Raw genomic sequence first — 21,954 nt, forward strand, 5'->3', positions numbered from 1 at the left:
AACAGTGTCACCCTAACAACACAGGGCTTCGGAACAGAGAAGAGGTCCAAGGGGAGAGGCTGTAGCAGGAACGCATGAGTAGTCTAGGTGTACTTTTACTTTTATTTTGTGTATCTGGTGAATAATGCATGCAAATTAGAATTGTGAAAGTGAACTTAAGGTCCTCCAGAGGACTTTTATTTGAAAGTCTGTTGGGTGCTGAGTAGATCTCCTAGAAGATAGAAGAGATCATTCTGGAAAAGTCCAGAAAGAGCAGATCGCAGTGATGTTCAGGATCGGTAGGAGACAGCTCTGGAAGCAGAGCGTCACCCGCGTTTTAACGGTAAGGAGCTGTTGTCTGTACGCTTGCGTGTGTCTTCGATTATCCTCTCTCACACCTGTGTGGGAAATATCTAAAAAAAGTTCAAAGTTATACACAGATGAAATTGTGAGGAACATTGTTGTCTACTAATTTGTGGGTAGTGCATAAGGCTACATGTTAATATTTCAGATTTAAACAAGGGGGTTTTTATCCGTAGGCTTTTCTGCATGTTGCCACCTAAACCATAACTCCTTGCAGAAATATATGTTACATCTTCTGGGATGATGAGTGCCCTGGGGTAAAACACATTCAGGGTGCTTCGAACACTGTGAATTCTTTGAGACCCATGAGCTTCTATTGGTGATGAGAGATGGTTACGTCAGATTTTAGGCTGCGAGTTTTCTAGGGTCTGTGAATGCCCTGCCACCCCCATTCTGTAGGCTTGGAAATGAGGTCACAGACCGGGAGATGCAAGGATGTGCCTTTGGAGTCACATTGAAGAATGAGCTTCCCTAGCACAGGGCTCAGATCAGCAGTTTTTTATTATGCAAATGTATAGAGAGGGATTTGGAACCTCTCCCACCCCCAATTAACATCAGAAGAAAATGGAGGTTTCGCTGGGACTCCCTCCTCAACCAAACCCATCCTTCCTTGGAGCTTGATCACTGTTTCCTGTGTGCATCCCCAGCAATGCATATGATTCAGTTTAGGCTTAAGTCTGCTGTTTCACCACAAGACAGCAACATGCTGTTTCTGCACTTTCTAAGCACTGTTACCCCCTCCCCTAACCCCCACCCCTGCCCTGCTCCCAGAGCCCCATATTCAGATACATCTTTCTCAAGTCTGCATCTTCCAGCCAAGTCCCTGAACTTGTTTGTAAGCACTTATTCATTCTTTTAAAAAATATTAAAGTACTAGAGGCCTGGTGCACGAAATTCATGCACAGGTAGGGTCCCTAGGCCTGGTCAGCAATCAGGGCTGACCCGGTTCCCTGCCTCCCCGCCTCCTCCTTCCCTCGCCACCCACATGCCACGAGTGCACTGTTCCCCCCACCTCCCTGCCTCCTCCTTCCCTTGCTCTCTCAGCACCCAGCCACTGCTACTGGTCACCCGCCATGTTCCACGCCACTACCTGGTGGTCAGTGCACGTCATAGCAAACAATCGAATTCCCAGTTGAACTCCTGAGGGGAAACTTTGTATATTAGCCTTTTATATATATAGACTAGAGGCCTGATGCACGAAATTCGTGCACTGGGGGGTGTCCCTCAGCCCAGCCTACACCCTCTCCAATCTGTGATCCCTTGGGGGACATCCTTCTCACAATCTGGGATTGCTGGCTCTCAACCACTTGCCTGCCTGCCTGCCTGATTGCCCCTAACCACTTCCCACTTCTACCTGTCTGCCTGATCACTCCCTAACCCAGGCGTCCTCAAACTACGGCCCGCGGGCCACATGCGGCCCGCCGAGGACATTTATCTGGCCCGCCGGGTGCCTCTGCCTGTCCTGCTTAGCAGCCAACTTGTCCTGGGCCCACAGTGCGCATAGGAATTTGTTCATAGTTTTTTTTTTTTAAACTATAGTCCGGCCCTCCAACAGTCTGAGGGACAGTGAACTGGCCCCCTGTTTAAAAAGTTTGAGGACCCCTGCCCTAACCACTCCCCTGCCAGCCTGATCGACACCTAATTGCTCCCCTGCCAGCCTGATTGCCCCCAACTGCCTTCCCCTGCCAGCCCGATCACCACTAACTGCCCTCCCCTGCTGGCCTGGTCCCCCCCCAACTGCCCTCCCCTGCCAGCCTGGTCACCTCTAGCTGCTCTCCCCTGCTGGCCTGGTCACCCCTAACTGCCCTCCCCTGAAGGCCTGGTTGCCCCCAACTGCCCTCCCCTTCAGGCCTGGTCGCCCCCAACTGCCTTCCCCTGCAGGCCCGGTCCCCCCCAACTGCCCTTTCCTGCAGGCCTGGTCCCCCTCAACTGCTCTCCCCTGCAGGCCCAGTCACCCTCAACTGCCCTCACCTGTAGGCCTGGGCCCCCCCAACTGCCCTCCCTCCCCTGCAGGCCCGGTCACCCCCAACTTCCCTCCCCTGCCGGCCTGGTTACCCCCAACTGCCCTCCCCTGCTGGCCTGGTTGCTCACAACTGCCCTCCCCTGCCAGCCATCTTGTGGCAGCCATCTTGTGCGAGGGCATGATGGTCAATTTGCATATCACCTCTTTATTATATAGGATATTTGGTATACAATATTTTATTAGTTTTAAGAGTACAACATAGTGACTTGACATTTATGTATCATACAATATGCTTGCCATACTTAGTAATTATCTGTCACCATGCCAAGTTCTTGCACTATATATGTCCCTTCACCTTCTCCACTCATCCCTCCACCTTCTGGCAACCATCAATTTGTTGTTTCTATGAGTTTGCTTTGATTTTTTAAAAATATATATTTTTTATTGTTTAAAGCATTACATATATTAGTACATATATCTCCTTTTTTTCCCCCATTGACCTTCCCCCAGCCTCCCCTACCCCCTGTTGCATGCCCTCATCCCACCCCCTCAGTGTCTTGTGTCCATTGGTGTGCTTATATGCATGTATACAAGTCCTTTGGTTGATCTATTTACCCCCCTCCCCAACACTCCCCAGCCTTCCTGCTGTAATTTGACAGTCTGTTCGGTGCTTTACTGCCTCTGTATCTATCTTTTTATTCATCAGGTTATAATGTTCTTTATTTTCCATAAATGAGTGCGATCATGTGGTATTTTTCTTTCATTGCCTGGCTTATTTCACTTAACATAATGCTCTCCAGGTCCATCCATGCTGCTGCAAATGGTAAAAGTTCCTTCTTTTTTATAGCAGTGTAGTATTCCATTGTGTAGATGTACCATAGTTTTCTAATCCACTCATCTGCTGATGGGCATTTAGGCTGTTTCCAAATCTTAGTGAGGGTGAATTGTGCTGCTATGAACATAGGGGTGCATATATCCTTTCTGATAGGTGTTTCTAGTTTCTTGGGATATATTCCTAGAAGTGGGATTACTGGGTCAAATGGGAGTTCCATTTTTAGTTTTTTGAGGAAACTCCATACTGTTCTCCACAGTGGCTGCACTAGTCTGCATTCCCACCAGCAGTGCACAAGGGTTCCTTTTTCTCCGCATCTTCGCCAGCACTTGTCATTTGTTGATTTGTTGATGATTGCCATTCTGACAGGTGTGAGATGGTACCACATTGTCGTTTTGATTTGCATCTCACAGATAATTAGTGACTCTGAGCATGTTTTTATGTGTCTCTTGGCCTTCCTTCTGTCTTGTTTAGAAAAGATTCTATTTAGGTTCATTTCCCATATTTTTTATTGGATCATTTATCTTCCTTTTATTAAGTTGTATAAGTTTCCTGTAGATGTTGGAGATTAAACCTTTATCAGTGATAACATTTGCAAATATGTTCTCCCATACAGTGGGGTTTCTTGTTGTTTTGTTGATGGTTTCTTTTGCTGTGCAAAAGCTTTTTATTTTGATGTAGTCCCATTTGTTTATTTTCTCTTTAGCTTCCATGGCCCTAGGAGCGGAATCGGTGAAGAAATTTCTTCGGCATATGTCTGAGATTTCTCTGCCTGTGGATTCCTCTAGTATTTTTATGGTTTCCCATCTTATGTTTAAGTCCTGTATCCATTTTGAATTTATTTTTTGTGTATGGAGTAAGTTGGTGGTCTAGTTTCATTTTTTTGCATGTATCTGTCCAATTTTCCCAACACCATTTTTTGAAGAGACTGTCTTGACTCCATTGTATGTTCATGCCTCCTTTGTCAAATAGTAATTGAGCATAGTGGTTTGGGTTGATATCTGGATTCTCTATTCTATTCCATTGGTCTATATGTCTGTTCTTGTGCCAGTACCAGGCAGTTTTGAGAACAGTGGCTTTGTAGTACAGCTTGAAATCTGGTATTGAGATCCCACATACTTTGTTCGTCTTTTTCAGGATTGTTGTGGCTATTCGGGGTCTTTTTTTATTCCAGATGAATTTTTGGAGAGTTCTTTCTAGGTCTGTGAAATATGCCATTGGTATTTTAATGGGGAATGCATTGAATCTATAGATTGCTTTGGGTAGTATGGACATTTTAATGATGTTGATTCTGCCAATCCATGAACATGGTATGTTCTTCCATCTGTTTACGTCTTCCTCTATCTCTTTTTTCAGTGTCCTGTAGTTTTCTGCATATAGGTCTTTTACTTCCTTAGTTAAGTTTATTCCTAGGTATCTTAATTTTTTTGGTGCGATGGTAAATGGGATTGCTTTTTTAGTCTTTCTTTCTGTAAGGTCACTATTGGTGTATAGAAATGCCATAGATTTCTTGGCGTTAATTTTGTATCCTGCTACATTGCCGAATTCATTTATTAAGTCTATTAGTTTTTTGATGGAGTCTTTCGGGTTTGATGGAGTCTGGCAACCAAAAATTTGTTTGTTGTTTCTATGAGTTTGTTTTGATTTTTAAAAAAAAATTCTATATATAAGTGAAATCGTGTGGTATTTGTTTTTCTCTCTCTGATTTATTTTACTGAGTATCATACCCTCTAGGTCCATTCATGCTGTCACAAATGGCAGGATTTCATTCCTGTGTAATATTCCATTGTATATGCATACCACATCTTCTTTATGCATTCATCTATTGATGGACACTTAGGTTGGCTAGATGTATTGGCTGTTGTAAATAATGCTGCCATATCTTGGCTATTACAACTAGTTGTAAAAATGCTACAATGAACATGAGGGTGCACATACCTTTTTGAATTCATGTGTTCACTTTCTTTGGATAAATACTCTGAGGTGGAATTGCTGGGTCATATGGCGTATCTTTTTTTTTTTCGTTTTTTTGAGGACCCTCCATGTTGTTTTTATAGAGGCTGCACCAGTTTGCAGTTCCACCAGCAGTGTGGAGGGTCCCCTTTCCTCCACATCCTCGACAGCACTTGTTTGTTGACTTTCAATCATAGCCAGTCTGACAGGTGTGAGGTGGTATGTCACTATGGTCTTGATTTGCATCTCCCTGATGATGAAGCATCTTTTTGATGTCTGTTGGCCATCTGTACGTTTTCTTTGGAGACATGTCGCTTCATGTCCATGCCCATGTTTGACTGAGTTGTCTACTTTTTTTGTCCTCTGAGAAGCCTCCTTGACACTTTGAGGAGGGGACAGCTCCCTTCCCTGTGTCCTCAGCACTGCACTTTTTTGTCTGCTAGAGGCCTCGTCACATCACTGTGGTGGAGTGATGTTTGTCTTCACATCTCTTTCCCTCCCTAGATTGCGAGTTCCTAAAGGACAGGAATGGCGTTCTCTCTGTTTTTAAATATCCTCCCCTTGACCCCAAGCCTGGCACTAATGCACCTTTGTTTACGCTTGTGCAGTAAATTGAATGAATGAAACTTTTCACGTCTAAAAAAATTTCCTGTACTTTACCACCAAGGCTAAAACATTAAAATTGAGGATAAAATCTTGAGTGTAATTAATGAATTAGTTTCTTCTTTAGCACAAGCTATCTTTTGGGAAAAAGTAAAGTTTTTTTGGAGGTTTCATTTTTGTGTTTAGGATGCCAGTTCTGTTCACTCCACTGAAGTATGATATTAACAGACTTACTTTAATGTTGCAGTCTATTTTGTAAATAATGACTGCATTTTCTATGTGGTGCACTGATAAGACAAAGTATTAAATTATAACTTGGTGACCTAAAAGAACCAGTGGCAAAGATCTCCAAAGCTATTTAACTTAAAAACTATAAATCTCTCTATATTTAACCTTGGTCTGTAACAATTACTGTAATGATGCTTTATTACATCTAGGTTATTATCCTATATAATAAAACCCTAATATGCAAATCAACCAAATGGTGGAATGACCAGTTGCTATGATGTGCACTGACCACTAAGGGGCAGATGCTTAACGTAGGAGCTGCCCCATGGTGGTCAGTGTGCTCCCACAGGGGGAGCACTGCTCAGCCAGAAGCTGGGCTCATGGCTGGTGAGTGCAGCTACGGTGGAGGGAGCCTCTCCCGCCTCTGCTGCAGTGCTAAGGACCCCTTGGGGGACGTCTTGCAGTCGGACATCTCCCAAGGGGTCCTGGACTGCAAGAGGGCACAGGCTGGGCTGAGGGACCCCCCAGTGCATGAATGTCTTGCATCGGGCCTCTAGTAATATAATAATTGACTTTATCCAGAATGATATGCAAATAACAACCAAATGTGCCATAAGCTTTATGTGTTTGAAAAAGTCAAGCTATGCATGTATCCTTTTTGTTGTTTAATAATGCTTTTAAATGAAAAAAAATTGAAATATTCTATATATATTCACTGACTTATTTGCAAAAATATGGCCCAGATATGATGTCTGCCTTCTTTCTGCTTTTCTCACAGATGAAGACTGTTTAGGACCAATTTATAAGTATGCAAAGGACATGAATTTCAGACTTATGGATTTTGTTCTTTTTCCTCCCCTGAAATTAAACTGAGATAAATAATTTCACTGGTCGACTTTGTTGACTTTTAGAAAAAAAAAAGTGAAAGATTCAGAGTTGTCTTGATTTAAATTCACCTAATTGCAGCTGGTTTAAAATGGAGACAAGCTGGAGGGATGTGTATGCTCATGGTTTGCTCTGTATTTAAGCTAAGGGATACTGTTGCTCATCAGATTTCAGTTTGCTAGGTTTCCCTAAACAGTGACTCTCGGGGTAGCTATTGTGGAGGGGAGAGAGGGCTGACCTTCTGGGAGGTCTCACTCCTTCCCCTGCAGAGAAACTCTGCAGGGAGGCTGCCATTGTTCCCGGGGCAGGCGTGCACAGTGGAAGCCAAGGGGGAGAGAACCTTTGCTGTCAGGTATCTTTGCAAGCTGGAAGGATGTCAGTTTTGTTCTTCTCTGGCAGAACAGCCAAACCAGTTTCAATATCCTCTGTGAAGCAAGCCCAGACGTGTGGAGCCCAGGGAACACATTTCACATATTCAAGGTCAAAACAATTTCCTTGGAGTGTCAGGAAGTGAGTGACTCTAAGATTCAGCTGGGGAGTGAGAAGACACGTCTATTCATTAGGGCCCAAGTGAGTACTCTTGAGCCTGAATGAGTTAATGCCCAACCTGCCCACATATGGTAATCACGCCGTCGCTGGACCCCCGAGAGAAGGTGGCTCTAAGTGCAGACTTCATCCATCCCACAAGCATCTGTTGAATGATGCCTGGTGCTGGGCTCCTCGCTCCTCGCTCCTCGCTCCTCGCTCCTCGCTGTGGCAGGGAGGAGCACTCCCAGGTCTCATGGGGTTTGGGACTGAAAGTTGTTCTTCCTGTCAATTTTTGCACACCTCCAGGAACGAGGAAAAGGAAAAAGAGGGCCGGAGTTGGAGGGATCCAAAACTTACACCCTTGGACTCTTTCTAGAAGTTCCTACCTCAAGTTAGAAGCTGGTGGCACTAATCAGTCATGATCAGTTCATACCACGATTTCCTCAGAGCAGTGAGTTCAGGGGCTTGCACCCTGGGATCCCCAGAGGAGCTTGTGAGCAGGTGCAATGCCAGGGCTCGCTCCGGGCAAGAGAAGTCACAGTTTCTTGGGGGTGGGTCCCAGGCATCAGTATTGTAAAGCACCCAGGGGAGTCTAATGAGCGGCCAGCTTTGAGCACTCTGGTTTATTGTGGTGAATAAGGGGAGTTGGGAATTTCACCCCTGTGGCCTATAGCATAACGTGAAGAGTGACATATTGTATGTTTTTTGTCGTGTGAGTGAAAGCCACTTGAATTCTTGGGGCCCTGCTGCCAGAGGGGTTCTCGGAATTCTAAGCATTGTTTCTGCTTTTGGAATAGTATATCCTGTCTCACAGCTGGGAGGATAGGATATAGGGCCACGTGAAGGTCCACTGAGTCTCCATCAGGTCAAGAATTCTGGCAGGAAAGTCACTTCGGATTAGGATTGGGATGATGGAGTTTCAGAGGCAGAGGAGGCTGTGGTGATAGGGATACCCCTATAGTAGGTTTGGGGTCAGCTTGGGTGAAAAATCCATCCACATGTAATAAAAGGTAAAGAGGGATCTTGATTTGCTTGGAAAGAATGCCAGGTAAGGGAGTTAGGAAATGGAGAGAGGAAGGGGCCTTGAAAAGTGCTACAAGAATAGACAGGATTCCAGAGCTTACTCCTAGGACACCAGACAGACTGGCGGGACTTGCTCCATTTGCAATGGAGGGGAGTGCAGCTCCTGTGAAGTGGAGGAGGGCTTCCCTGGAGCACCTGCTGTGAGGGGATGAGCAGCCTGGGGTGGGGTGTCTTTCCTCTCCAGAAACCACTTTGCTGAAGTGCTCTTAGTGCGGGAAGGAGGGGCAGCGCTTCCTGCACCTGCAGACCTGAAATGAAAGGGGCGGGAGAAAAGGCACGAGGGGGAGTACACTCAGGAGCCGGGTTTCCTTCGATTGTGGTTCTCCCAGCCAATTAAAGCACAGGTTTGAAGGGTCCGGGGCCATCACAGAGCAGCCTCTCCAGGGAGGAAAGGGGCCCCGTGGGTTGAAAGGAAAATGCTGGAAGACAAAGAGGGAGGCTTTTCTTTGTTGGAAGCCGGGGAAATTGGGTTAACGTTGCAGACAGGGTAGGTAGGTGAGCTAGACCAGCCTGGGCCCTTTGGGTATCCTCTTTAAAAAAAGAAAAGAGATACATCGTTTACCAATCACCAGGCATTTTAGCGGAGCATATTGGGTAATTTTTCCTTCGGCTCCTGGGTTTTCCCTGATTGCACCCACAGTTGAGGAAAATGGAATCAAGGGAAGCCACGCGGCCTACGATGAGCAAACCCATGCCCTTGGCCTCTGGAGCACTGTGGTCACCAGGTGATTAATTGTCTATGGACTTGAGATTGGTATTGAGAGCCAAAGCGAGTCAGTCTCAGAGGTATTTACATTGGAGATTTAAGAGAAGGAGTTTTCAACTGTAACTCACAGACTTGACATTATTTACAGTCATCTCCAGTGGGGATTTTACCTATATTATGCTCCCCTCTCCTCTGCTGTGTGTGTGATGTGCCACATACATACATATACATAAAAGAACAAAGCACCCACATCAAACAAATATGCAGCACAGACCCTCATTAAAACAGATCTCCTTCCCGGGTTCAGACCTGCACCAAGGACAATCGTGTCACCTCAAAACCTTTTTTTTTTTTTTTTCTCAAAACCTTTTTTAAAACAAGGATTTTGTTTGTTGGTTTTGGCTGCAGAACCCATTTCTTGCCCCACACGCTTTGCTGTGCAAAGACACCCTATGAGAACCTGATGAACACAGTGTGATGCAGATGAAAGGAAGCTGGTTCAGAGGAGACAGCAGGGAGTGGGGGAAGCACGGAGCCCAGGCTCCTGGCTGCCCTTGTGGGGGGTGGGGGGAGCCCACCTCCCAAGCACTTTTAGGAGTTGAGGGTGGGGCTGGAGCTACCATTTACAGAGACAAGGAGTGCAGTGGGAGAGCTGGACACAGGCCACGTTGTCTGGAAACCAGCTGGGCATCAGTCCATCCTGGCATTAAAATACCACCAGTGCAACTCAGAAAATGGCGCTGGTTAACGCCAGTCTCCACCCACACAGCTCCTATAACCCATGTGATGTATATGAGGTCTCTCCGCACTCTACCCTAGAAACCCTTGAGTGGACTTAAAGAAAAAATGTTTATGGAATATCAGTTTGAATGGATGCAAAATTTGCAGCTGCCTGGGACACCCCATGTATCAGACTGGCCCTGTAGACACATCAGAGCTTGATTCCCAACCCTACTACTTACGTAGCTGTGTGCTCTTGGGGAAGCTGTTAATGGTCCATGGCCTCGATTTCCTTGTGGTGATAATGATGTCTGCTTCATAGGGCTTGGGTGACCATTAAACCCAAGTGCAGAAAGCAATGATGACTAGCAGATCCGTAACTAGCAATGCATCCAGGGCAAACAGAGCAACATGTACTCTGGCACCTTCTCGAGGGTTGGGGAAAGGGTGTCCCTGCCGGCCACACGAGGTCCTGGACTAGAAAGCTCCATCCTCCATCCACTTCCTGCTAGGCTTCCCTAAACAGTGATTCTTGTGGGAGTAGATCCGTGAGCTTGGGTCTGGGCTTTCTAAGGGTAGAGGGGGCTTAAACATTTGTACAATTAAAAAAAATCATTATTAAAGAGTTTATTTCACTAGTGTTTTGATGTCCAGGGTCAAAACCTTGGCCATGCCATTTTATTTTTATTTATTTATTTTTCCTTATCACCTTTATTTTATTCCCCCCCTTCACCATTGGTCCCCCTATACCTTCTTCTACCGCCACCCACCCCCCTTTGCCCTCCAATCACTAAAGTGCTGGTTGACTTCATATTATCTCACAAATACTTTTCCAGTTTGGGCTTTTTTCTTCTTTTCACGGATGAGGTAAGGTCTCTCATATAGTTGGGGATTATCAACCTGGACTCAAAAGGAATGTTCATGCTCAGATTATGTACACAAGCATGTAGAATTGGGTGTGGGTTGTACAGAGTTAAAGGCAAGGGTTAGTATGTTAAAAAATTGGGTGGATGGGTTTGTCATGAGAAAAAGTCACAGAGCTTTGTTATGAAGCATATGGCCTTGGACCTTCGTTGAGATTTGTTCTTGGTCTGTGTTAACTTTAAAAAAATATTTTTATTGATTTCAGAGAGGAAGGGAGAGAGAGAGAGAGATAGAAACATCAATGATGAGAAGGAATCATTGATCGGCTGTCTCCTGCACGCTCCTATTGGGGATCAAGCCCGCAACCCGGGCACGTGCCCTTGACTGGAACCAAACCAGAGACCCTTAAGTCCACAGGCCAATGCTCTGTCCACTGAGACAAACCAGCTAATGAGAAGTAGCCCAAAGGTTAGAGAAGGAATGGAACTTTGCCACCTAGCCAACACTTGGATTTTGGAGTTGTGGAAACGGAAGCCTGGAGAGGTTAAAGGAGAAGTGCAAGGTCTTGCAATTAGTGGCCGAGCAGAGACTGGAACCTTCAGCCCCGCCCCAACACCAGGGCTTGTCTGTCCACGGGAAATCGCCCTACCCTGAAAGCAGCACCTGTCTCCTGTGAGGAAGCACATTAGTCACTCTTTCATTCCAAGATGGTAGTAACATCCTTGTCACCAAATGCAGAAATGTTTTCATAATATGTTGCAGGTGTCTTTGGACATCTAGTAGGTTTCTGGCCATCTTCCCCACCCCCATTAGTTGGTGCTTGCTCATGCAACACAAAGCAATTTGAATGTGACTCTAAAAAAAATCCATAGTTGGCCTCCCGTCTTCTGAATCGCACTCTGCCCTCACCCTCCAAGAGTCCCAGCCCTTCCCAAGGCCAGCAGCCAAGCCACCTCCAGACAGCAGGTCATCTGACTGCTGTTGCTGCTGTTCCCTAGCAGCCAGGAAGCTGCAGGTTTAAGTTGATGGACAGACAATGCACTGATCCGACCACTAAATATTTGTTCGACATTATTGACTTTTTGTGGTAGAAAAAGAAAAGTCTCTCGTGATGCCAGGATACCTTAGTACAAAGCAGTGGAAGGTGAGACTGATCAGCACTGGTCAGTCCTGTACCTGGCACTGGGGTTACTTCATATGACCTGTCAATTAGGAGACAGACAATCATGTATGTAAGAGCATGCTCAGTGCTTAACGTGCTTTATAATATAGCTCTGAAAACATTTCCTCTAAAACACATTGGTAATTTGTTTTGTACATATAAAACTGCTTTGGAAGTATTTTTTTCTCTGTGATATTTAAGTAAAAATAGACTAATTAGTGTTCTGTTTTAGGGACCAATCTCTCCTCCACCAGAATATATATATATATATATATATATATATATATATATATATATATATATATTTTTTTTTTTTTTTTTCTTCTTTGGAATCTGATAAAAAAGAGTAATGTGTTGCCATGGCAGAATATCATTTAGGGCTCTGCAGCCTTTGGAAGCCTTCAGTTGATTTATATCCTGACTCTCCTGGCTCTCCGCTTCCTAAGTTTCTGTTTGGCTGCCCAGCGTTTGCCATATTGTTGTTCTGTTGCTCAGTTCCCGGCTCCCCTGGTTGCCCACCATGTTCTTAAGCTGCTGAAGACATTTAGTATGAACTCGAGATATCCCTGTGAGAAGAGCACTTTATTCCTCCCTGGTGGGAAGGTAGAAAACGGTCAAAACAACAGGATATCTTCCTTTTTTTGCCACATTTGAAAAGAGATTTAAATTTTCTTCTATTTGAAGTTTATGGAATGTCTGCTTTGTGTCAGGACTTGTGTTTGTTTCTTTTTAGAGAAATGGCAAGAAAATAGATATATTGTTTAGTTTTTTTTTTTTTTTAAACCTTATCCACCCCAAGCTTCTTCTCTCAAGGAATCCTTTCAATTTCAGAAAAATGAAATCCCAACTTTTTTCTTTTTTACTTTTTCTAAAGGTTTTGTTTTTTGTGTGTGTATCTTAAAATAGTTCTTCCTTAACTCTCAATTTCCTTTTCCTTTATAGTTGAGTTTCTAGAAAGAATAGTTTATATTCAGTAGCTTTATTATTTTCTTTCCCCAATCATTCTTTTCTCAAGTCTACATCCAACCACTAAACTTATTCTGGCAAGGATTACTGTTATCTACAACTGCATAACAAGCCATACCAGAACTGGACAGCTTAAAGCTCAACAGCTATCTGTTATTTCTCTTGTTTCTGTGGGTAACTGGGCTCAGCTGGGCTGTTCTTCTGAGTCACATGCCATTGGTTGGGTTTCAGTCACCTGCAGGCGTGATCGGGTTTGGCTGCCTAAGACAGCTTGAAAGTTGCTGCTGGATGTCAGCTAAGAGGTCGCCTGGAGCTGTTGACCAGATGCCTCGGAGGTGCCCCATGCAACTTGGACTTCTCACAGCATGGGGGCTGGGTTCCAAGAGCATTCCAAGTGCAAAGACAGAGCTGAAGGTCTCCTAAGGTCTTAGCCTAGGAAGTTTTACAGTCTCACTTCTCCCCACATTCTTTTGGTGAAAACTGGTCACAGGGCAAGCCAAATTCAATAGGAGGGTAAATAGAATCCATCTCTTGACAGGTTGGTGGATGGTCACGTTGCAAAGGAGATGTGAGATGCTGTAGCCATCTTGTAAACACAATTACTAGGGATCATCCAATTGACCCAACCAATCTTCTGTAGCATTACCAGGACTAACTACTTTCCATGGGTGATTGGTGGTGCTGCCTCCTGGTTCCCTTCTATCTCTCTTCTCCATTTGTTTCTTTCCCTCCTTGCCCCTGCCATATTAGTGTTCAACAAGGTTCTTCACCTTCTTATCTTTTCAATCTCCATTTCTTTCTTGGAAAATTATGTCTGCACTCATGGCATGAAAGGTAATGTACTTAATTTAAGAAATGAATTGGAAGCCAAATGTCCACCAATGGCACATGATTGAATAAATTGTGGTACATCTGTATTGTTGAACTTTTTGCAGCTATTCTACAGGTAGGAATAGTCTGTATTAAACTAGAAAGAGGTCTGTGATATATTATTAAGGGAAAGATGCATGAAAAATGTTATAGTATAATAGAGAGGTGTGCATACATTTGCATATGTTTGTATGAGCATAGTGCATATGGAAAGATATGCTTCAACCTGCTAACATTGGTTATATTGAACATGCCTTATTATTGTAATTAACAATCAGCTTAAAAGTAATCAGGGTATTCAGAAATTAAGAACAGATATGAATCTGTAGACAATAAAGATAGAAGATAGTGCAGAATAATATTTCCTTAATGGCTTAGAGAATGTTTAAAAAATGCAGATCTCTCTCTTTTTTTTTTTGCGTGTGTTGAATGCTTATATATGCATAGAAATATGTCTGTAAAGATTTAGAACAAAATGTTAACAGTCATTTCTGGATGGCAGATGATTTTTATTTCTCTTGGCTTATCTATATTATGCAATTTCAAAACAATGTTATTTTCATAATAGAAATAACATTACTTCTAAAAATAGAAGGTAGTCCATAAAACTGTGTACCATTAAGCTGCCTGTTATCTGAATACCCAAGACTTGAAAAAGCAAAAAGAGTATGAAATTATTGCAAAATGAATGCATTTGAGAACAACAGTTGCCACATAACATTTTTGTTCCTTCCTTGTAGCAAAGACTGAAGGAAGAAAAGGAAGCCAAGCGGGCGCGTTTGGATGGTAGGCATGACTACCTATTTGGGATTATAGCTTCCTGCGTGGACTTAAACAAAGCCGAGGTGGAGGATGCCATTCTTGAGGGGAGTCAGGTAGGATGCATTTGAGTTCTCACTGGCTTGATTATGGGGGGCAGGGAGGGTCCGCTGCCACTGTCCTATGGCAGGATCCTGTGCTGGGCCTTAGAGGAAGGAGGGTGCCTGTTTTATTTATTTAATTTTTTAAAAAAATATATCTTTATTGTTCAGATTATTACAGATGTTCCTCTTTCCCCCCCCCCCATAGCTCCCCTCCACCTGATTCCCCACCCCACCCCATGCCCTTACCCCCTGCCACTGTCTTCATCCATATGTATAAGATTTTTGTCCAATCTCTTCCCGCACCCCTCACATCCCCTTCCCCCCAAGAATTGTCAGTCCACTCCCTTTCTATACCTCTGATTATATTATATCATCAGTTTATTCTGTTCATCAGATTTTTTATTCACTTGATTTTTAGATTCACTTGTTGATAGGCATGTATTTGTTGTCACTTTGTTGTTCATAATTTTTATCTTTACCTTTTTCTTCTTCTTCCTCTTCTTAAAGAATACCATTCAGCATTTCATATAATCCTGGTTTGGTGGTGATGAACTCCTTTAGCTTTATCTCGTCTGTGAAGCTCTTTATCTGCCCTTCAATTCTAAATGATAGCTTTGCTGGGTAGAGTAATCTTGGTTGTAGGTTCTTGCTGTTCATCACTTTGAATATTTCTTGCCACTCCCTTCTGGCCTGCATAGTTTCTGTTGAGAAATCAGCTGACAGTCGTATGGGTACTCCCTTGTAGGTAACTAACTGTTTTTCTCTTGCTGTTTTCAAGATTCTCTCTCTGTCTTTTGCCCTTGGCATTTTAATTATGATGTGTCTTGGTGTGGTCCTCTTTGGATTCCTCTTGTTTGGGGTTCTCTGTGCTTCCTGGACTTGTAAGTCTATTTCTTTCACCAGGTAGGGAAAGTTTTCTGTTATTATTTCTTCTAATAGGTTTTCAATATTTTGCTCTCTCTCTTCTTCTGGCACCCCAAAAATTCGGATGTTGGTACACTTAAAGTTGTCCCAGAGGCTCCTTACACTATCTTCATATTTTTGGATTCTTTTTTCTTTTTGTTTTTCTGGTTGGGTGTTTTTTGTTTCCTCATATTTTAGATCTTTGGTTTGATTCTTGGAGTCCTTTGATCTACAGTTGAATTTCTGTATATTCTTTATTTCAGACAGTGTATGCTTAATTTCTGACTGGTCCTTTTCCATTTTTTTGGCATTCTCATTAAGATCCTTAAAGGTCTCACTAAGTTCCTCAGAGGTTTTGAGTAACCTTATAACTGTGGTTTTGAACTCTATGTCCAGTAGTTTGCTTTCCTCCATTTCTTTCATTCGTGACATGTTTCTTTGTCTCTGCATTTTGGCTGCTTCCCTGTGTTGATGGGGTGGTTTTCTGAGGTAGGTGACCTGTAGGGCCCAGTGGTTCAGCCTCCCTTATCACCTGAGGTGGACACTCTTGGTGCACCCCTTTGTGGGCTGAGTGCAAAGTCTTGTTGTAGTTAAGCCTTGATTGCTGTTGGTACACTGGGAGGAATTGACCTCCAGGCCAGTTGGCTGTGAGGACCCACTGTGTCTATAATGGAAGAACTGCTGTGCTGGAGACACCCTTATGGAGCAGGACTTCTTTCAGTGGGGCTTTGGTGTTCACTGAATATGCCTCTTGAATGTGTCACTTATGGATGTGAGGAGTTGAAATTTGGTTTCATCTCACACTGACCACTAGGTACCCTGGCTTCTGGATCTCCAATGGGGTGCAGGTCAGCTACTGTCTGAGGCCACCCAGCAGGAGCTACAGTGAGATCTACAGATTTCTCCTCTTTGCTTGGGATTTGGAGGTTTTGGAACTGTATGACCAGAGCTGCAGTTTGTTAGGTTAAGTTGCGATAGGGCAGGCCATTTATATGCAAAAGCCACTGTGCAGAGCTTGGGTGGGTTTGTAAATTGTGCAGGGCGGGGTTTCAGGGAATCACTAGGCTAGGGCGTGGCAAACAGCAATGGCTGCCAGTGTCTCTCCGTCTCCTAGTTTCTGTGTCCCTGCATCCCGCGCCCCAGCGCAGTAAACAATGATTGCTGCGTGCACCTCTGCAAGAAAGCCACCCTCACTTTCCGACCGGATGGCAGACAGTCCAGCTTCTCCCTGTTGGAGTCTGGGTCCCCAGAGTCTCGCCAGAAACTGGAGTTCAGAGTAATAGGGAGCTTGTGTCTCCCTTCGGGATGAAAAAAAACAGCGCACCCTGTCACCAGCCACCAGCCCGATTCGCGCGCCTTCGTACCTCAGCTTTTCTGCGGTTGTGCATGTCTTAGTGCTCTTTTCTCCTTCCTTCTAGTTGTAGAACTTCCACTCATCCAGCTTTCCCGTGGTTCTGGGTGATAGACGTTTTGTCTTTTAATTGTAGTTTTGGTGTGAGAGGCAGCACGTATAGGTGTATACCTTATGCTGCCATCTTGGTTTCTCTCTTCGAGGGTGCCTGTTTTAGCATGGATAGGACTCCGTTCCAATTCCAGACAGATGATGGCAGCATGAATTTAGGGCTTTCCAGGTCCTAATGTTGGAGTACTTATAATTGCCATTTAAATTCCATAACTCTGATGGCCCTATCTGCATCTCTCTGAATCTAGTGAAGCTGGGCTCAGGCACCATGTTGGAACCTGATTTTGGAGAACAGGATCTCTGCTCAGAGGCTGATTTAAAAAAAATTATTTATTTCTGTTCTAAACTGGGAGATTGGATTGTGCCATCATTTCCTGGCTTCAACTTTGGTTTGGCAGCTTTGGTTTCTTTTGTTCCTGAGCTTGACTTCCCATTTTCTGCCATGATTTTACTCCAAAACCTAGGATGTGATTTGACCTTGGATGGGAAAGGTGAAAATACTGGAGGATATAATTTCCTGGGCAGTGAGAAAGGCATGTTAGGAACCCTGTGATGGTTCCTGAAGGCTGTTTTTCTTTTCCTTCTTCTTTTTTTAACTTATTAGGGGAGAGAGAGAGAGAGAGAGAGAGAGAGAGAGAACTAAAGAGCGAGAGAGTGAGAGTGAGAGTGAGAGAGAGCTCTTTTTGTTGAACAGGTGTCACACTGTTGACAATGCTTTTCAGTGGTAGGCTTATAAATGGTTAACAGTCACTTTGGGGCATGAGAGTGGAGAGAGTGTGAATGCTTGCTGATTTCTGTTGTGTAAATACTCCCACGTGGCTGATTCCAAACTACCAACCGGGTGTTACTAAATGCTAGGTTGGGAGGAGTGTGATCCGTTGGCTGTCGCTCCAGCAGTCCACCAGCTTTGTTCCTTCCTGCTGTGCCACTCCAGTGGAGTTAATAGGACATAGTGGGACAATTAAGTGTGGATGACTCTGAAATGGTTTGAGTATAGGATGAATCAGTCAGGGGTTGAGAGAATGCCCCTTCGTCTCTCAGTGGTCTTCAGCTGTTATCCCATTTAATCTTCCTAATACCAGGATATAGATAATATTATTTCCAAAAAATAGAGGCATAGAAGGAAACAGCGCCACATAGCTGATTCAATCTTAGAGAGTTCCAGAGGTGAATTGCTTAACCCTACCCTACTTCCCAATTCAGACCTCTGGATTTGGGATAATGCAGGTGGGGTAAATGAGTAAAAGTTCTGAACTGTGGGAAGCCCAAGTCACATTGCTCTGTCATATTCAAAACTCAGGAATATTAAAACCTGGAAGTTTAAAGACAGCATCCTGGCTCAGGCTTGCAAGCAAGGCTAGAAGGACAGGCGTTTCAGGATGGCCGTGATGGAAGTATCTCTCATCGCATTCTTGGATTTAATCTCATGGAGCGCATCCATCCCAGGCAAGGAAATGTAACGAAGGAAGCAGGGCCACTCGCTTTTCCTCCTGTCCAATGTTTTTATCTATAGCCTGGTAGAAACTGAAGGGGCCCTATTTTCACATTTAAATTTTTAGGCTAGATTTTATCCTTTAAATTTCTTTTTATTATAAATTGTGGTAAAATACACATAAGTAAAACGTACCATCTTAATTATTTTAAAGTGCATGTACTATATTTTGTTTATCCATCCACCCATCAATGAACAGTTGAGTTACTTCCACCTTTTGGCTACTGAGAATAATGCTGCTGTGAACATGAGTGTACAAATGTCTCTGCAAAACCCTGCTTTCAATTCTTTGGCATGTATACCCAGAAGTGGAGTTTTTGGCTAATACAATAATCCTATTTTTAATATTTTGATGAAATGCCATATTGTTTTCCACAATGACATTTTACATCCTTGCCAACAGTGCACAAGGGTTCCAGTTTCTCCACATCCTTGCCAACATTTATTATTTTCTATTTTTTTGATAGTAGCCATCCTCATGGGAGTGCAGATTTTATCATTTTTCTTCCAATTTGAATTCAAAACTATGCTATTGACAATTTAAAAGAAGCATCTCCATTGGTAGCAGGCCAATTGGTAGACCTACAGGTATACAGTGATCCTCATGGTGGGGCGGATGGGACCAGGTTCCAGGTTGCTATGGACTGGACTGTTCCATGTCATGTGTGTTTTCATGGCATTTTTCAGTGATTATAGTGATTATTGAAATTTAATATTAACAGTTATCTGGGTTTTGAAAGGTTTGTTTTCTGATCTGTAGTTGATTGAAAATAAAACAGTCATCTATGTTTATATTTGCCTTCAACAGCTCAACACTTTAGGAAATTAGCAAAAATGGAGAGAGAGCCCAGCCTGTATGGCTCAGTGCTTGAGCTTTGACCCATGAAGCAAGAGGTCATGGGTTTGATTCCTGGTCAGGGCACATGCCCAGGGTTGCGGGCTTGATCCCCAGTGGGGGCCATGCAGGAGGCAGCGGATCAATGTTTCTCTCTCATTGATGTTTCTATCTTCCTCTCCCTCTCCCTTCCTCTTTCTCTAAAAAATGAATAAAAACAGATTTTAAAAAAATGGAGAGACAATCTCTTCAAATCTGTATATGTGACAAGTATTTTATGGTTAATGAATTACTTCTTTGAATTGAATATTGACTATGTGAGGCATTTCTATGTGGCTTGTATCAAATGAATGCAGTTTCTAATTAAGAACAAAGTTGTTACCTTGCCTTTTCTTTTTCCCAGATTGAAAGAATTGATCGGCTTTTTGCTGTTGGAGGTCTTCGTCACCTCATGTTTTACTATCAGGATGTGGAGTTAGCAGAAACAGGTATCCAAATTTGATGGGCCACAACCCAGAAATGTGTTAGATTTAATTGAGGGTGGGACGAAGCAGAAGGCCACTGTGAGACCTGAACAGGTAGCAGTGAGGTGTGGAGGATGAGACCCAGGTTCTATTTTTACCTTAAGGAAAGGAGACAGGTATGATGGGTACCTAGCCTGGTTGTTCTATCTTTATTTGGGATGTTTTGTTTACTTTGTCAGGCTGTGCTGGTAATTAAGGAACAATAAAGTAGCTTACAGTTTGAGATTTTCTTTTCTTACATGCTAGTTCATTCCAAGCAATCATATTCTATAACTTCTAATGGGCATCTGTTTCTTTTCTATATAGGCACTATTTCTTTTTAACGTAGGAATTGTTGCCAATACCCTAACATGAGTTTTCCCGTTATATGTCACATTATGTTTATTTTCCACTGACTATGATTCAAAGGAGTAGTAGTGAATGATAAGTTTAGTCAGTTTCACTTAAGAAAAATTTGTAAATCTTTGTGTGGAGTCAACTGGCAAATCCCATTTTACATTTATGTGGATTCATATAATTCTAAAGCCAAGCTAGTGACATAAACAAATATATTATGATTATATTAACATATCATATGCATCCTTTTATTACCTTTTTGAAGACAGGGAAAATAGTTATTGCTGTTGGTATAAAGTGTGACTATGCTCTTTTGTTTAAAAACTGAAAAATTTGTGCATGTATAATCTAAATGATCAGCATTTCCTCAAAATTACCTATCTGATGATTTGTGGTTAGAAAGTATTTTATATTTGGAGTGAAAAGTGAAAATAATACAGAAGTTTTGAATTCTATCCCAGGTTGCAAAGCCCATGCAATGCTGAGTTCATTCATGAACTATGCACTGGGTGAAGTAGCCCACACTCTCCTGAGGTTTTTGGATTCTGATGTGGGTGAGATGTTTAATCCATTCTAGGACACTTGGAAGTTTCTGCAGGATTTTTTTTTTTTACCTTAAAACTCTGTTTGCTTCTGATATCTATCATATCTTGATGCCTTGTTGAAGCTTCTAGTTTAACACCTTCCTCACGAGACCCAGATGATATTAGTCAGAAGTGGGACATAGTTTTGAATGAGGGAGATAGCTTCTGGTTACCTTTCTTGGAGGGGTTCATTGTCAGCACCCCAGTCCAAGTCTCTAGCCAGCACCACAGGGAAGAAAGAGCCCCAGGAGAAGATTCCCCTAGGAGGGTCTAATCCCAGGGTTTCAGGATTCAACTTCCAATCCACTCCCCTCCCCAACTCTTTTTGTTAGCACTAATGATCTTGCTCCTACCCCAATAGTCTTGTTTGAGCTACCAGTTCATTTGGAGATATGACACTGTCTGGGGCAGATAAGAACATAGTGGAAGAGCTCAGAGCATGCTCTGTGTACTTAAATGATCCACTCATGAACTGCATGCTTGCATGACCAAAAGTGAATTTTCGGATAATAATAAGGATAATGCTTAGTGAGCTAGTCTTTTGATGCACTTTTCTAAGGGCTTTACAGGTTTTAACTCATTTAATTCTGACAATAATTCCAGATGCTCAATGTTAGAATTATTATTCCCATTTTTCAGACGACAAAACTGAGACACAGAAATATTAAGTAACTTTGCCCAAGTCACATGGCTAAGCAGGGCAGCCTGAGATTGAAGCTCTGGGAGTCTGACTCTAGAGGTCACACCATTTGCCACGATGCTCTCCTGCCTCTACACGATCCTGACTCTAGCATTGTAGTGAAGAGCCATGACAGAGGAGGGGCAGCAGTGGGAGGTGGAGGTCTGGAGTATTGCAGTTAAAGCTGTTTTTTTATTTTGGCTCTGCACCTGCCTTCAGGGTTGTAGAGAGGTTCAACAATGTAGACAATGTTCCAATCAGAGGGCCTGACACATAGCATATGCCAATCCATGCTGTCCCCTCCCTCACCCGCTCCCACTGCCCCTGGGAAGGCCCACCATGACCGAGATGACTTTTAGAGCTTCAGCAAGGATCTGCTCTGCATCAATCTTTCTTATTCCTGCTCCTCTCCTTCCTGCTTTTTCCTGGAGCAACGATTTTGAAATGAAGCTATGATATGGAATTGAGCAGATCCTTTTAGATCCCTTTAGGGTTCAGGCTAGAGATTGTCCAAGGGTTGGACCTTCTAGGGCACATGGATGAGCCAACATGACATATTTTAACAAGGAAG

The 21,954-nt window shown here is 43.3% G+C and overlaps 1 protein-coding gene across 1 annotated transcript in view; it reads left to right on the plus strand.

The window, feature by feature from the left end:
* Window positions 1-265: 265 nt before the first annotated feature.
* DNAH5 (dynein axonemal heavy chain 5) overlaps window positions 266-21,954 on the plus strand; it is a gene marked incomplete at its 5' end in the record, with an annotated part of 198,001 nt that continues 176,312 nt past the window's right edge. Inside the window, 3 exons of the mRNA XM_080679156.1 lie at window positions 266-322; window positions 14,446-14,580; window positions 19,664-19,748. Of these exons, the coding sequence (XP_080535282.1) occupies window positions 266-322; window positions 14,446-14,580; window positions 19,664-19,748 (277 nt within the window). The remainder of the gene's footprint in view (window positions 323-14,445; window positions 14,581-19,663; window positions 19,749-21,954) is intronic.

Source organism: Plecotus auritus (assembly GCF_963455305.1).
Source record: "Plecotus auritus genome assembly, chromosome: 7".
Lineage (NCBI taxonomy): Eukaryota > Metazoa > Chordata > Mammalia > Chiroptera > Vespertilionidae > Plecotus > Plecotus auritus.